Source organism: Cavia porcellus, unplaced genomic scaffold, assembly GCF_034190915.1.
Source record: "Cavia porcellus strain 051 isolate PalLab524CR breed Dunkin Hartley unplaced genomic scaffold, mCavPor4.1 scaffold_19, whole genome shotgun sequence".
NCBI lineage: Eukaryota > Metazoa > Chordata > Mammalia > Rodentia > Caviidae > Cavia > Cavia porcellus.
The window spans coordinates 34,650,856-34,668,408 of NW_026947502.1; the positions used below are offsets into that span (position 1 = coordinate 34,650,856).

The 17,553-nt window shown below is 45.5% G+C and overlaps 1 protein-coding gene across 4 annotated transcripts in view; it reads right to left on the reverse strand.

Annotated features, from left to right (window-relative positions):
* The window catches only part of Mcc (MCC regulator of WNT signaling pathway), a 406,401-nt gene that overhangs the window by 36,350 nt on the left and 352,498 nt on the right, over positions 1-17,553 (reverse strand). For all 4 annotated transcript variants that reach the window (XM_003473179.5, XM_063230937.1, XM_063230938.1 and 1 more), the window contains 6 exons: positions 13,711-13,857; positions 12,743-12,832; positions 11,567-11,715; positions 7,224-7,364; positions 4,052-4,155; positions 636-819 (listed from right to left, as the gene is read on the reverse strand). In XM_003473179.5, the coding sequence (XP_003473227.3) occupies positions 636-819; positions 4,052-4,155; positions 7,224-7,364; positions 11,567-11,715; positions 12,743-12,832; positions 13,711-13,857 (815 nt within the window). The remainder of the gene's footprint in view (positions 1-635; positions 820-4,051; positions 4,156-7,223; positions 7,365-11,566; positions 11,716-12,742; positions 12,833-13,710; positions 13,858-17,553) is intronic.

Below are 17,553 nucleotides of genomic sequence, written 5' to 3' on the forward strand. Positions count from 1 at the left end.
CCATCCGAAACGATCAAACGGTTCCAACCCGTTATGCTTCCCAAGGTCTTGACGGCTCGCATCATCTTTGTCAAGCACCCTCTCTAATTCTGTAGACTCACAGACTGAACTTAACCTCAGGTTCATGATTAAGTGCCTGTTAAGCAAGGCTGTGAATGTGGCGTCATTCAACAAGGAAAAAGAGATGAGAGGAGAGGCTCTTGTCTGCAAAGAGCTTGTAAAGGACAGAGGGCCAAGAGGAGGATGAGAGTGGAGGACAACTGGGCTAGGCCTTGGGAGCTTAGGGACCTGCAGCCGGTGAGCATCAGAAATCTCAGTGCTTCCTGAAATCAAGAATTACAAAGAAATGGAGAACAGACAGTAAGGAAAAAGAGCTCCAGACAGAAAAGTAGGTTTGGGTTCCCTCTCTACCTACCACTTTAGAGAACTAACCCTTTTTCGCTAGACTGCAGCTTCCACTCGGCCAAGTTGGAAGGCCACTTTCCAGCTCCCTGTTCTGTTTCTCCGACACCTTGGATGCAGCTGGGTACAAGCCTGCAGCGGATTCAGCCTCACCTAAGCTGCACAGTCCCGGACAGCCTGGCGAGAGGACTACATACAGACACAAGTACCCCCAGGGTAGAGGCTGGTGCTACCTGGTGTGGCTGTTGGAGGACAGGCTCTCCCAGGGCTGCACGCTGCAGCCGGCCACGGTGAAGGCTCCCCCACAGCTGCCATCCAGCTTCATGAGCAGGGCCTTGGCAGCATTCTCGGCCGTCTTCCTGCAGTCGTGGGCCCGCTTGAGCATCTGCGTAATGTTTTCATCCCCTGATTGGTCTCCTATGTTGCAGAGAAGCCGATGGATTCATTAGCACAGGCATGGGTAAGGTAAAGTGGAGAATACACTTGCATAGCCCATTCTCGTTCATTCAGGCATGGGTAGCACTGTGGGCAGCTACTGGCAGTGGCCACCTGACAGACCTATATTCTGGGCCCCTTGTGTCACCTAGAGGCTGCAGCTGGGAAGGCATTTCTCCGGTTGGGGCTCTATTGGCCTTATATGCAGACGGGCAGAGCAGTTTTCAGCCCGCACACACTGACTTTTTAATTATCTGGGCTCTTGGTTTCTCCTATTCTGGGGCCTGTCTGGGCACTGGCCATCTTGGTGAGTGAGGGCAGGGAGAAACTGAGGCAAGAAGGTCCTCTCTCCACATGTCAGCTTTGGCTAGAGCTTTACGGAGGGGTACAAAAGGCAAAAGTAATCACTCAAATGAGAACTTCAGATTAACCCTGTAATTTCTGCACCAATGCCATCTCTAGCTGTCTTGACTTAGAAATGTTGGCTTAATGCAGATGCCTCTGGGAGATAGGTGACTGGGCTGGAGCAGGACATTGAGGCAGGGTGGGTACCAGTACAGAGCCAGACAGTGAAGTTCCTGCCAAAAATGTTCACATTCTTGTGATTTAAAGCTGTGATGGAAAAGACCAAACTATGGAGACACTAAAAGAACAAGGATTGCCAAGGGTTGAGAGGGTGGGGGAAAGGAAAGGGAGAGTGACTAATTGGAGCACAGAAGATTTTAGACCAGCAGAGCTACTCTGTATGACCTTGTAATGTTAAATACATGTCATTATATATTTGTCTAAGCCCATGGGATGAACAACACCAAGGGTGAGGCCCAGTGTTAACTGTGGCCTTTGGAAGTGTCAGTGTAGGGTCATCTTTCTAATCTATCACTCTGGACACACTGTCCATAGGCAGGGGCAGTAAGCACATGGGGTGTTTCTGTACTTTCCTCTCAACTTTGTTGAGAATCTAAAACTGCTCTAAATGAACCAAGTCTTGGGCTGGGGATTTAGCTTAGTGACATAAGCATCTGCCTGACAAGCACAAAATCATGCGGTCAATCACCGTACAAATAAATAAGTAAATAAATAATGTCTTAAAAAGCATAACCAAAACTGTGTTTGCTACCTATGCTACATAAGTCTATGCTCTTCCAAACATTTTCAAATGAAATCTTAAACTCTGTATGTTGAGCCTTAAAGAACAGTAACCATGAAACTGGGTAAGATGGGAGGGTTGGGGTAGCGCAACTCCTCACCCTTCAAACCCATCGCTGAGGCCGAAAAAACTCTTCCAGCTCCCAACGGCCCAGTGTGAAAACCTGAACCATCTCAAATGGACTCAGTGAATGTCTGGAAAGTCAACAAGAAAAGCAAACGGCCGTAATAATAGTTACTGTGGAGAACATCACAAATGAGCTCCTCCTATACAGAGTGACACATTCATTGCTGCTGTTGGTAGAATGAAGGGTGAGATTCAATGTGAAACTGCCACCAAATGAGGGCGACCCTGCATGGAGAAGCTGGGAAGTGCATCCTGCAGGCTGGGACTCCCTAAACTTCCTGCGGGCCTTTTCTCTGATGGACTTCACACCTTTTTTTGTTTTCGCAAAGATATTTTACATACGTCTCACCAACCATTTAAATTCTGAAGTAGATTACTGTCTGGCTCATCTCATAAGTATATACATGAGCTGCCCAGTATTGAGTAAATACAAACCATTTCATTATTAATTTTAAGTGTTTTAAATGTATACTTATTTAAGCTTTCAGCTTCTATAAGAAATGGGTATGAGTAGGGACAAGCCTAAAAAGGTCCTATTTTGAGATGGAATAGGTTAAGACATTCCTCTGATAAAAACTGGATAGCAGATGATTGATTTTTTTCCTTTACCTGATTATCTATCTATGTGATAGCAGGCCAAGATCATTTAGGTTCTATTTCACATGAGGAATAAAGGTTTATGGCTCAGTCAAAAGAGCCTCAAAAATGAGGTTTCTAATGGAAATGCTGGCAGATTCCACTTCTGGGCTGGGATGGTAATGTAATTAGAGAGAGAAAGAGAAAGGTGGAAGCCAGTCGCCCATGCATATAAAGGTCATTTGGCTGCCTTGCCAGATAACTTGGCGATGCAGCAGGAAATTAATGCCCAGCTTGTTTCCTTTCCTCCAAATCTGATTCCAATTCCTGTGCATGTCATGGCTGAAGGAGGGAGAACATTTAAAGGTCCGATGTGAATGCTGGACACTGGCAGGAGAGGGAGCAGCCTGTGACAGCAGTGACAGTGGGGACACCTGGTCTACCCACACCGACCCACCTCTGGCTGAGGAATGACCTTGTTACTTCAGTTCTGTTTCTTGCCACTGCTTCTCTAAAGATGCTGCTGATGCAGAGGTAGTGTCACGTACTGAGGGTACCCTTCTCCAAGGCCCCAGCACTGTCTCCTCAGCAGTCTTCTTCTGGTCACTGCAGGCCTCAGTGCCACTATCACTGGTTGCTGTTCAGCAAATAGTGCTCAGCAAACACCTATACTGTACCTTTTTCAATTAAATACCCCTTTTCAAGCACTCAAATTTGAGAAGTGGAGGTGGGGGGGGGGCAGTGTAGATCCTAAGATACTAATTAGGCCAACGGGAGACCTGAACCCTGGAACAGGGACAGGGAAGGTGTCAGGGAGGCATGAGGGTGGTAGAGCCTCTCTGCACCATGGCTGGGATCAGAGGATATGCAGTCTGTCAGGGGTGTGAAACTACTTCTTATTCATTAAGACACTGAGAGCAGAGATAGGAGCCCAATGCTCCAAAATTACTCAGAGGAACAGACTTGGGAAACACACAGCAAATGAGAGCAACGAGACCTGGCAAAGGTCATAGAAAGGACCCTGGAAGGCAGTATTCCGGGGGGTCAGTTCCTTTCATCACTAAAGCGGGCTTCCCACTCCATCTGGTCCTCGTGCCAGCCCAGGAGAGTATGTGTTCTAAGGAGGCTTGTTTGTTTTAACTTGTCTGTAATTCTGTTTCCACTTCAGTTATTGCTGCATTCAACATAAACAATTTACCCACTCAGTCATGAGGAAAAACGAGAAACACACTTGACAAGCGAATTTCACAAGGCTGAAAGATGGCTCAGATGGCTCAATGCTGGCAGCTGAGAAGGGGTGGCGAAGCATGAGAGGCTGGGAAATGGGACGGGGAAGAAGGGCAGACGGACTCAGGGGAAACTCACCAGGGGAGGAGCCCACGCCGGCCGCTCGGAACTGCCCCAGGATGAGGCTCTGCTCACTCTCAGCCAGTGCGAGGAGGAGCTCATAGGCTTCTATGCACTGCTCACTGAAACAAAGCACAGGGCTCCCTCAACTCTGGCAGGGACTGGGAGCCAGCCGTTTCCTGGGTGGGAGCAGCTCACGATCTGGCTCAGCCTCACCATCCACATAAAGGAGGAATCTACCCAGGAATACGCCCTGGAAAAGGCCTGTGGCTTGCTCTGTATGTTGGTCTTTAAAAAAAAAAATGCAGGGTTCTAGAATAATACAAGAGAAACAATATGGTGGTGGGAGAGGCAAGTTGGTTGTCCTCTGATGACCTGTGACATACCTATGGTAGCCTCACAGGGGCCCCCATGGACTCCCACACCCGATATCTCTGCCCTTGTGCTGTTACATGGTTGATCACTGTGATGAATAGTCACTGGTAGACTGGTGTGCCACTCTCGAGATTAGATTATTAAAAACGCTGGCTTCGTCTTGGTCACCAGCTCACCTCCCCTTTCCTCTTAGCTCATCTTCTCTGGAGGCAGCTGCCATGTCTTCACACTCCCAAGCTGCCCTCTGGAAAGGCCATGTGTCGAGGAACTAACGCTTCCACCCAAGGCCAGGGAAGAAGAGAGGTTCCTACCAATGGCCATGTGAGTGACCCTACTCAGAATAGATGTTCCAGTCCTAGTTAACGTTTCAGCCTGGCTGGCAGCCCAATCAGGGCTTTCTAAGAGTTCCTGGACCAAAACTAAGCCAATCCCAGCTTCTTGATCCTCAAAATTGTGACATAATAATTTGTCAAATAGCCATTGATAACTAATATAACACCCCTGAAAGAGATCATTTTGACTAGACTTGAATTATACAGTAACCATTAGCCACATATCTCTATTTAAATTTAAAATATTTTAAGTTAAATAATACAAATTCTGCTCCTCTATTGGTGTTGCCTTTTGGGGGAGGTACCAGGGATCAAACTCACAACCTTGCGCTTGCTAGGCACTTATGTTGCTGAGCTAAACCCTGGGCCCATTTTTTGCATTTAAAAGTCATGTATGGCCTATGGTTACCTCAGTGGTTAGTACACAGAACAATTCCATCATGGAAAGTTCTTTTATGGACTTATAAAATAAAAATAAAAAAACCAAAATGCCTCATGAAACACTCTCAGGACTTCACAAGATCTCTTATTTCTAAGAGTTTGAGTCTGGGTTTCTAAGAAAACAAGAAACAGTTGCTCTGCCTCCATCATCCATTGGGCAAACAGGGTAGGTAGACCAGCTGGTTTCTTGCAGCCTGGTACCCACACTGCAGAAATGTGGATGGGGAGCACAGCGAGTATGTGGCACTAGTGTGGTCTGAGTGAGAGGCTTGCAGTAGCAAAGTGTCTGCCTCAGCAAAACTCATAATTAGCTCCTGGAAGGAGGCTATGGGACACGTTGCCCTTTCCAATGCTTATTTGAGAGGACATCTGCTTTGGCTGGTCTTTACATTTACTGTCATGTACTAAGAGTTAAGGGAAGGGGCCAGATCACTAGCTTGAGGTATTGATATACATTTCAGGTTCCAGATGTTAGGACAGCTCATCCATGAGGCTGTGCTGCATGTAGAGGAGGCCCTTTCTGAGCAAAGACAAACTTGGCAGGGAGATCACTTGTGTTCAGACTTGTGCTAATGGGACTCAGGGATATAGCTCAGCGGCACAGAGCCTGCCTTGTAAGAACAAGATCACAAGTTCAATTTCTGGTACCAAAAAAAAGGACTCGCACTAAGGAAGATTTTCTGCTTGTTTGATGTATCTGTAAAAGTGTATGGCTGATCTCAGTTTTGGTTTCAATACATTAATTTTTTTTTTAAAAAAAGAAACAACATTCTTTTTTTTTTTTTTTTTAATCGGTACTGGGGATTGAACTCACAACCGCCTGCTTGCAAGGCAGGTGCTTATGCCGCCGAGCTAAATCCCCAGCCCCCTAGAAACAACATTCTTAAAACACTCGAACTTTTTAGAAGATGTTAAAAGTAAGATACCATCAACTACCTGGAGATCTTGGCAACTATGCTTCAGTGGTGACACTAACACAATAAACCAATGAAGACACTCATAAAATAGTTTTGTAGCTTTTTAAAATTTTTTTGGAACTTACTACGTAGTTACGTATTTCAGGCTGGTCTTGGGCTCACTTTGTAGCCCAGGCTGGTCTCAAACTTAAAAATGATTGTCCTGCCTCAGCCTCCCAAGTTCTGGGATTAAAAGAGTGCGCCACCAAATCTGGCTAAGCTTTAAACAAGCATTAATTTAGAAACTGATACATCCAAAGCAGCTGCAGCTGCAAAAAAGTGGTATATTCACACATCACTTGCTCACCAATGAATGGACATAGTGGTTCAAACTGGCTTGGTTGTTACGGGGGAAAAAATGGCAGATCATTTGATCAGCCATGAAAATATTCATATCATTTGACCCATGATTCTTGCTTCAGAGAGTTTACACTAAGGAAAATATTCAAAAGAATGAAGATCTTATCCTTATTAAAATATACATCATTAAAAAATTTATCCACTATTCAACTACTTTCAGTATTAAAAGGCTGTATGTGTCAAAATGTGTTTTCAGAGAAATGAAGAAAATGAAATATATAAACAATGCAAGGGACACAACCATTTAAAATGAAAAACTATGATATTTAAAAATGATGACATTAAAAAAAAACTATGACATGACGAAGAAACAGGAGCTGAGTATCATTGCAGTCCCCTACAATTCTAGCACTCTGGGAGACTGAGCTGGAGAATGTTATGTTGAAGCCCAGGCTGGGCAATGTACCATGACAGTGGGAGGGAGGGAGGAAGGGAGGGAGGGAGGGAGGGAAGGAAGGAAGGAAGGAAGGAAGGAAGGAAGGAAGAGAGAGAGAAGAGGAAGGGGAGAGAAAGAAAAAGGAGGAATGGAGGAAAGAGAAAAGAAGTGCACTAGATTTATAATAATGTCTAATATATATGAATAAAAGACTAGAAAGAACTAATGAATGTATAATGTGAAAACTGGTATTCTGAGCAATATTACTTGAAAAAATAGGTGGAGTACAGTGAAAGAATATTTCTAACTGTAAGAGGCACGGCTGTGTGTCCTCCCCCCCAGCTCCGCACCTGTACTGCAAGGCCAGCCTCAGCGCTGTGGCGTTGGACTCGTACTTTCCCACGAGCATGCTCATCCTCTCAGCATTGCTTTTGCATTCCTCCAGGGTTATGGTCAGGAGGTCGTTTTGGGATTTGAGATGTTCAATACGGCTACAAAGCAAGGAAAATTACTGTCACTTAAGACTGGAATTCATTCGCCAATATTTTAGTTCTATGCAGGTCAGGAATGCACGTTACTATGTGGGTTTGTCATGTGCCTTCACAAATGCAAATGACACAAAATCATCAAGGGAACAATTCTAAATAAAACAACCATTAAATTCTCTGTGAATCAGAAGTAAAAATTAAGCCTCCGGGTTGTTTTTTGCTCTACTGTGCTCTACATGTTCCATGGGCCAGGTACTCTGCGAGGTTGGAGATAAACAGAAATAACAGCTACGTGGTGATCCTACCAGTCACCCGGTACAGCTGCATGGTGCTACTTACTGAGGCTCTGCTCCTATGGTAGCTGTGGAACCAAGATTATTATCTTCATCCCCCCAAGAGGAAGTAAGGGCACAAGATGGTTAAGTGTCTTGCCCAGGGATCTGACCCAGGCAATCTGGCCCCAGGCCTTCTCTTCCCTACACACTACAGAACGGAAGCAAAGGTGATCAGTGAGTGAACAAGAAATCACCGAGCTCTCGCTCGCTGCACCAGGACCTAGAGATGGTGCCACAACTCCAACCAGGTGGGGTGGGTCAGCAGCTACACTGGGGTCAATGAGAACCTTTGTGTTTTTATCAGATCCAGAAATGTATACTCAAGGCAAGTAAGTGTGTGGTAAAGTGGGCAAACAAAACAAAATAAAAATCAAAACAAGAAATCTCCAGCTTCTCTGCTTTCTGGCCCGTGAAACACACCCTTGTATAATACTCTGAGCACCAAGTCTTACAGAGACACAGAGTTCCACGTTCACAAAGTGCAAGTACCTCTTACAGTGCTAAGGGTGTGGAAGCCATCTGTCTGGAGAATAAATCTCAGGGTCACCATCTCAGTGGAGAGTACCGGACACCCATCCAGGTGGACAAGGTGCAGCAGGCCCATAACCAAGACCACCCTCTGGCCAACGCAAGGTAAGGCGTTACAGAACAAGTTTTCTTGTCTTGTTCACAGTTAGATCTCCTAAAACCTCACTCTCTAATCTATGACTCTAGCATACAGTCAGTGCCCACTAATTAGATGAAGTCTTTACTCAGCTCTAGGCCTCCACAGGGCCAGGCCCCAAATGCTCCCTCTCAGATGCCTCCCTCACTTAGATCAGGGGTCCTTGTAGTTTTTGTCTTGACCCATGGCAATTTCTTCCCCGTGGCCTCCTTCTTTACAGAAGTTGTGAGGACTGGCATTCGCTCAGGGCTCCACTGCGGGGCTCAATCTCACCCTAGGGGTGATTTGATCCAGTCCTTGATTATAACATGCGTTTCTATTCCATGAGTCCCAAACTTCTCCAGCCCAGACCTCCCTCTGAGCCCCAGTCAGAGTATGCAGTTGCCTACTGCTGTTTTCATCAGGCAGTCATAGGCCAACTTCCTGTTTAACAGCCCAAGAGGAAATTACTGATTTTCCTCAAACTTTGTCCTCCCCGACTATCATCCCTCCAATTGTACAGGCTGGACATGCGAGCATTTTGAGATCAGCCTTTCTCTTACTTCCAGACCTCACCCGCTGGAGTTTCCACTGGTTCTGCTACCACATGCATCCTGAAGCAGGCCTGCTGTGCCACTGTTTCCTGCGACCACCTCTCTGCTTCCCCCTTACTCTTCACTCTAAGTGATCTTTCCAAATGTAAAAGAGATCCTGTTCTTCCCCCACTAAAAATCCTCTAACAACTTTCAATCACATTTAGAATAATGAGTAAACTTTGCCTGTGGCTTCAAAATCCCTATCCCGGGGAGCCAGGCCCTTCCCTTCCCTCCCTTTTCCCTTACCCTAGCTCATTCCCACTGGTTTGCAGACACTGCCTCCTCCATAGCTGCTTTTTTTCTAGTCTTGAGGTTGGTAACTTGATCTGTAAGGCTCTTCTTGGTTTATCACATGGCTTCTCTCTGTCTGTCTCTGTCTGTCTGTCTGTCTGTCTCCTGCCCCCTCTTTCCCCTCTTCAAAACTTTCCCAGACCAACTATTAAAACACTCAAACTCTCAGTGGCACAGTGCTTACCTAGCAGAGGTGAGGCTCTGGATTCTATACCCAATACTACACACAAAAACAAAACAAAAAATAATCTTCCCTGTCACTCTATCAGTGCTCTATTTATGGTCTTGGAGCTTTCTTTCCTTATTTATGCATTTTTGTTTATCTACCCCAGCAGAATATAAGCTCCACAGTACAAAGGACTTACTCTGTTTTACATACTACATATAATAGGGAGAATACAGTAGGAGCATAACACAGACATACGAAATGCGGAAGTATATCTTTTTTTTTTTTTTTTTTGGTCTTTTTCCTTTTTATCGGTACCGGGGATTGAACTCACGACCACCTGCTTGCAAGACAGGTGCTTATGCCCCTGAGCTAAATCCCCAGCCCCTACCGAATTATATCTTAAGTAATATGACCTCTCCTCTCCCTAGCCCTCAGAAATCAAAAAGTTAAAGGCTATCATTTAGTGGGAGTAATAGGCCTTCCATGTTGAGACAGGTAGCTCAGTAACAGACATTTGGACATACAGTAGATTATTTCTAGGTCCCTAGGTTGCTGCTGTAGCTATGATCACAGAATAGATAATGGAAGTGAGGTCAAAGGGCAGGAATTGGAATTCCGCCTCAGTTATTTAATAGCTCTAGACTAAAGAAAGGTCACTTTACTTCCAACTTCAAAGCCTTTGTTTTCTCATTTGCAGGATAACACTGTACTACTCTTACCCTTATAAACTGAAGATTAAGCAGTTGTCTGTGAGAGCCTATTGTAAACTGCTAAACAACGTAATAATATGAGCCACAACTACCAAATATCTCTTTAATCTTTGGGCTCTCCTGGTTGTGCTTAATTTAGGAAAAAGGAATCTCCAAGTACAGCCACAAAGCAGGCTTGTTAAGTATCACAGTCAGGAGAGAGCAGATCCCCACTACAGTGAGGGCCCCTGAAGGCATATGACTTCATTAAATAGCAAAGAGCATATCTGATTCAATTTTGAAGCATCCCAGGCTGTGATACTGAGAAGGCCGCTTCTGCATTACTGTCTCTTGGTAATCTTCAGGATTGTCACTCTAAGTATTTAGGATTTAGTAAGGAAACTATTTAATTTTAAGATTTTAAATGACCTAGCTTGTCACATTTCTTTAATTCTCAAAAACTGAATTAAACAGCTTCAAATCAGGTATGACTAACATGATAATTTATAAGTTTTTCTGTGCACAAGAGGAATGGAATTAAGCAGTGGTAGATGGGAAAGGTATCGACATTTCTTGCTCCTTAGCTCACAAGCTTTCTAGTTCTTACTATGCTCTCCTGGGAAAGACTGGGAGGCCAAAGTAGCCACAGTATTCTTGGATATGGCTCAACAATCCACTCTGCAACCACGGAACCACGTCTGAGTCAGGCCGATTAGCATGGTTTGGCCATGATCCTTTTCCTTTGCTTTTTTAGCAGCTCTCACATCACTAGGATAATACACAAAACCAAGATTTTGCCAAGAGGCAGAAGCAGAAATTCAAACTATCTCTGTTGGCAGAACTAGGAAGAATCCATACAGCTATAGGTAAATTTATTCTCAGTAGGACAATTAGAATGTGATGTTGGGACTCAGCATTGGGTGCACTGGCAGAAGCATAAATAAAACTTAGGGAATGAGCAGGAAGAACAGGAAGAGTTAGACCAGCAGGCCTGGCCAGCACCAGAAGCGCCTGTACCAAACTGCCTCTGCTGCTTCCTGGTAGGTCCAGGCGCCTCTGGGATGCTGACTCAACAATCCATACCTCCTCTCGGTCGCTGCAGTGCAGGCCCGCACACTCCGGAGCCATCTGTGTGAGACCTTCTGGCCCCTCTCTGTGTACCACTACCAGGACTCACCACATACATAATGTGCAGGGTCCAGAGTGAGATGAAAAAGTGGGGTCTCTAGCTCATAAATCACTTAAGAATTTAAAACAGCAGCAACTGTGAAAGCAGTACAGAGCCTTTCTAAGCAGGAGGCCACGGGAATGCAGGCCACACACCCATGAAATTGCTGCAAGTACTCCTGAGCCCTCAGGGCAGAAGGAAGCTCCTGGCCCCCAGCTGGACGGCCTTGTTCCAGTCACCTCACAATGGTCTTCAGAAAGGAAGGGGAGGCGCAGCTCCCACCCCTCAAACAAGCGTGGAGTATTGCTCCTTACCTATTCAACCGTTCTGTTTCCACCTCAAACTCTCTGATCTTGCTTTCAGAGATGGCAGATCCATGCGAGTATAGTGTCTGGAAAATCTCCTGGATGTTGGAGCAATCCTGAAGCGAGTGTGCCAGGTGTTCTGCCACACTGCTGGACACCTGCACGAAACACATTAATTCCTTTCTAAGGAGTGTCATTTCAGAGATACGGTCCCTAGGCACACTCTGCACGTGGACAATTTAAAGCCAAGATTCCTTGAGAATCTGGCATTAGGACATGGTTACCTGATGGTTCTTGGTTTGTGTATTATAACTCTAATATAGAAAGCTACCTACTGTGAAAGTGTAAAGCATGATCAAAATACAGCAGCACCCCACAAGTTCACAATGCTGGTTCTCACCTTCTCTCCCTAGTTCTAGCTCCCGGATACCCCACACCACTGTCTCTAGTCACTATAGCCAAAGCAACAGGGTGCAATTTTTGCTCCATGCAAAATTTCATTTTAGGGCCTTAAAAGTGTTCTTCAGGCTCTCTCCACTCTGTAGGATCAAACAGCCTTATCCAAGTCTCATGCACCATCCTCAAAGACATCCCTCAAAGAACTGCAAACTGTTTCCACCTCAAACTCTCTGCAAACTGCAAACTGTAACAACTATAACTACTCTCTTGTCACAGTCCATCAGTTCTTATGCCCTGGAGCAGGCTCTACAAACAAAAACTCTGATACAAAACTGGCAGGCTCTGGTCTTTCCTGGCACTACACTATGCTTCAAAGGCAGCATTCCTCCTCAGCAGAGAGCAGGTCTCTTGCAAAAGTCATGTGCAAAAGGCACAGTTCTTTCGGAGTGTCACAACTCCCTTGGGCCCCAGGAGAGACAGGCAATATAAAACAGGTATCTCTAGCCTTTCATTCATATCACCAGGAACTAGACCCAAACCGTTTCTTTTTGAATGATATCAAATAGGGAAAAGAAAAAAAATCCTCCCTTTTATCTCGAAAAAATAATTCACCATATGGAAATGACTATACACTATAATTTGACCCTGTGTAAAGAAACTAAGTATAGTTTATTATAATAATTAACTGGTAAAATGGAGGTGGAATTTAGAAGTTCTTTTATAATTTGGGAGCAACTGTGGATGCCTGTTGGGTACCTTATTCCTTTGCCTCTCAGCAACACTTACCCCAATGCTACTGATTTCTGAGCCCAGGACTGGCCGATCAGATGACGAGGATTCGGACCTTGTCTTTGATAACTTCACCCTCTCAGCAATCTTGAAAACAAGACAGTGATCAAAAAAGTGTACATGCCCTTCAGATTAACTATGGAAGGCCTAAACTACACTGATTCATTAATGTCTTCAAAACTTCTCACTTGCCAACTCTTCTACCATCCCTTTAACTCGTGGCTTCTCAACCTCAGTAGCACTGACACTGGGCTGGAGAGGTCTTTGTTGTGGGTGCACTGAGTAGAGTGCCTCTGGCCTCCAGCTGCAAGACCTCAATAGCACTGCAATTCTGACCGTACCCAAGGTCTCCTCAGGCACAAACCTACTTGCAGGTGAGAAACAGTGGCTTCACCTAAACTTACTAAACTGACAGGTGAGAAATGAACTTACTGTGGAGACTAGTAGGGCTACCTGGCCATTCCACACTTAAATAGTCTTTCTGTGGTAGATGTGACACAGACTGGGGGCTGGGGCTGCCTTCCCTGCCACAGCCTGCCCCATGACCTTTATCTTTTTGCTGGTAGAACGGTGGGACCTGTAAGTGGGGAAGATCATTGGCTTGTTATTTGAATCTCTCCTGAGGTGAACCTTAGTCCTTGAGAGCAGCTATTGTCTAAGGTGAAGTGCCAAGTGCCGTAGCACTTAACCTAACATCTCACTCTCACTGTGACTTGTCAGCTGTGACATTTTCCAGCCGGCTGATTAATGGGAGCCAGCGTCCAGGTTGCAGCCAGTTGAGACATAAAACTATTAGTGGGTTATCTCTCTCTGCAGCTCAGTGTGAGAGGCCTGTGCGAAGTCCCAGGAGAAGCCCTCTGGGTGGCTGAACTGGTAACATGCCTGCAGTGGCGTGCTCAGCAGAGGCTTGTACTTTTAGATAACAGGAGGTGTTCCTGCCCTCACTCTGGTCCCCAGGAGCTCACCTTGGCAATAGGAATGTCATTGCTGCTGCTGCTGGTGCTCAGCTCTCCTGTGCTGGGGTTAACTGGGCGGTTGGCAGAAGTGAGGCGGCCAGGGCTGGAGGGGCCTGTGGCCTGCACACTCTGCAGTCGAGTTTGAAGCTCTCGAACCTGAAACCATAAGGCAGTGAGACAGGACTGGTGGTTTCCTGGTCATCAGACATAGAGATGAGTGCAGAGGGAGGAAGATAAAACCAGAGAGCTGGCTGCCCATATTGCATAAACTCACCCCAGAAGAACAAAAGCAGAGTGTAAACTGTAGCACAACAATGAAGTTTAGGGTACTTCAAGAACAAGAAATAATGCAATGCAACAGGCAGGTATCAAAAATATCCATTATGAGCGTGGAGCATCTTAGGTTCTGAGGGCAGAGGTGTTGGTCCATTTCATTTGCTAACACACAGCTGGTGCCTTCGACAGACTGACAGCTGGTCTCCAGAAAAACCAGCCGAATGTCACTAAAAAACCTGGCACCATAAAATCTAGTACCTAGCAAGACTATTGTAGTAGGCTGACTTGAGGCCCCCAAAGTCCATGTCCTTGTCCTTGAGATGTGTTTGTTACCACAAATACAAACTGCATTTGAGATAGGAAGCCAGTCCTTGCAGGAGGGGAGGAGCAGTGTCGGAAGCGAGTGCTGAGGACGCTGCACTGCTTTGCAGAGAGAGTGCACTCACACGGGGCAGGCTGTCTCTGGACCCTGGGAAGGCCACCAGAGGCGACTGTCCCTCCCCTCAAGCCTCCAGAAGGCCACAGTCCTGCTGACACTGGAGTTGTAGCAGATGTGAAACATTCTAGATGCTGCACTTTCAGAATTATGGCATGATACACATGTGTTCAGGCACTAAGTTACCGATCGTTTGGCATGCATCTGCAGGAAGTGATGTAGCCAGCAAGTGGGTGGGCAGCGCTCCTGTTGAACCTAAAAAGCTTGATTTCCTACAAAGAGCTGACAGTTGAATGTTGGTCAGCAAAGGAAAAGAGGGTAGGAGAGGGAGGGATGGTGAGTAAGAGGCAGATCAATGGGTACTAAGTTCAGTTAGAAGCAAGATGTTCTGATGTGCTCCTGCAGAGCAGAGATAACAATTACATACTTTACATTAAAAGAACTGAAAGAAGGAATTTTGACTATTCACCAGTAAGAAACATAAATGGTTAGCTAGGCCTGGTCCCTGGGAGACTGATGCAGGAGGATCACAAGTTTAATTCCAGTCTATGAAATTTAGCAATTTAGAGACTCTGTCTCGAAATCAAGACTAAAAAGAGCTGGGGAGATACAGCTCAGAGTGAAGGCCCTGGGTTCCATTCGCAGGACCAATAAATATATGAGTAAATAAATAACAGGAAAGGTTTGAGTAGATATGCTAACCTGATTTAACAGTATATAATCAAAACATCTCCTTATCCCATCAGTATGTATAATTTTTGCTTTTATGTGTTGGTTAAAACATAGGCCTGACTAGATGGCACACACAACAGTCCCAGGTACTCTAGGCACTGAGGCAGAAGAACTGCTTAAGTGAGAAGTTCAAGACCAGCCTGGACAACATAATAGACCCTGCCTGTAAAGTAAAATTAACAATTCAAAAGTTTTTTTTAAGTGTAGGCAAAAATAAAGATATTTTCAAAGATTAAGAGTTTATTACCCATAGATCTTTGCTAGAACTTCCTTTGGACACATGCTTAGAAAATTAAACCCAGATAACATTGGGATGAGAGAGTATAAAAACTGCAGCTACAGGATCCAGGGATATAGCTCAGCAGTGCAGCACCTGCCTGGCAAGCACAAGGTCCTAAGTTCCTTTCTCAGAACAAAAACACAAAAACTAAACAACAACCATAACAAAAATGCAGGAATGTAGAGGCAGGACAACCCTCTCATATTGGTGCTGAGTGGACAGACTGATGAGCCAGTCCAAGAAGCCACTAAAATAATCATGACTAAAATAATCATATCCACATCCTATGCCTCAAGGGACACAGAGGAGAACATGCTCTAAAGAGCTCAAATAGGAAGTGGGAGGCTGTTGGCCCAGTCCACGTGAGGGTGGGTCAGCACCTGACACTAAAAGTCCTCAGGTGCATCTGACTGGATGACAGACAGCATCTGGGACAGATCTTGCAACAAGAGTGCTGAGGTGAAGAAGGGCTGTAGCCTAGAAACTTCCTCTAGGTTAAAAAGAACACACCACACATTGTATGTCTTAGAAGGACACATACACACCACAGGGGGAAGAAACTAAAGTACAAAAGGAACAAATAAATTCAAGGAGGGATCTTACTCAGACCAACAGGTACACTTCTGACTGAGGCATGTAATTTGCTGATCTGTGACCCTCTAGAGTTACAGCAAAACAAACACACGCAAGAAAGTTACACAGAGAGGTAGGCCAGGAGCATGCGGGATTAGGTACAGACAGGAAGTGAGATGTTGGGGATTAGGAATTGGGTGCCAAAATTGCCAAAGACAGGCGTCCAGTGGAGTGTGTAAGAAAACAGTTTCTGAAATGGCAGAAGTCTCCCCCTAGAAATGGAGGGTGGGGCACATGTGTGATGAGGTGCCTGCAGGCACTTCTCTCTCCCAGGAGCACAGTAGGAACGCAGTGGGATCATGGGCTAACGACGTTATCCGAGACTGTGGCTCACAGATGAATGACAAACAGAAATGAAAAGTGGCACAGGGTGTGAGTGGGATTAGAAATGTTACTATTAGCCACCCAAGAGCAAGTCTATTCCGCTGGTGGGGTGCAGCAGGGCTCACCGAGTAGCTGTAATTTCCAGCAATTAAGTTGTACTGTAATTCATAATTTCATTGTGTAATGGAGCTGATGGAGATGAGGTGATTCCTGTCCTACAGGACGGTGAGACTCATCAGACCAGAAAAGCACCACTTTAAGGAGAATGAGGCAGCTCACCCCAATGTACTTTGTGGGCATTTTGTAGAGAACCATTTTCCTCAAGGAGATGTTGTAAAATGTTTCTTGGAGCCCCCAAAATGACTGAGAAACTGGAATCTCTTTACAAAAAAAACCCCCAATATTTATTCCTAAAAATCTAATTTACATGGTGTTTTGAGAAAGTGGAATTTCACTGCTGATGGCAACTTTGAGGAGGCTGAAACAGAAGAGGCAGACCATGAAGCAGGACAAGAACAACCCAGCAGCGCTCCCATCTCTGCAGGTTTGACAGGTGCACTGCTCTCTGCTTTGTTCTTCAACCCACTGAAGTATGTACTTGGGCCTAATTATCAGAATGTCTGCACCAACAAAAAGCTCAGCATTTTGGTCATCTTCCTAATTTCTTACCAGTTTTCCAACAAATGGACTCAGCTGTTTTCTTTATAGTCAAGGGTTAGCCTTTCAGCAGCTTGGTCTCATCACAGGTCTGGCTGTGGATTGTTGGAAACACTGGTGCAGACAACCAGAAAGTGAGCTCATCATTTCTACGACCCAGGTGCAGATACAGACTTAGAGGGGCCCTGCACCCTGCTCCTGAAGAAAAGGTGCAGATTCCACAGCTCTGAGGATTCCCTGCCTTGGGCTCCACTTAGAGCTCCCTCATCTCACAGAGAACACTCAGCCAGACTGAGACTGAGACAAAAAGACGCACAGGACAGCTTCTCCCTGGATCGAGTTCACAACCTTCCCACAGCACTGTGTGAGGAAAGGGGGTCCGGGCAGCCCCATGCACCTGGACAGCTGTGCTACTGTAATGGGCTGGTTCCTGCTAGCCTTGTGAGAGGAGGGGACAGACAGAGGGAAAGGGAGCAGAGCACAATACGGGAAAGCAATCCAAACAACAGAACAG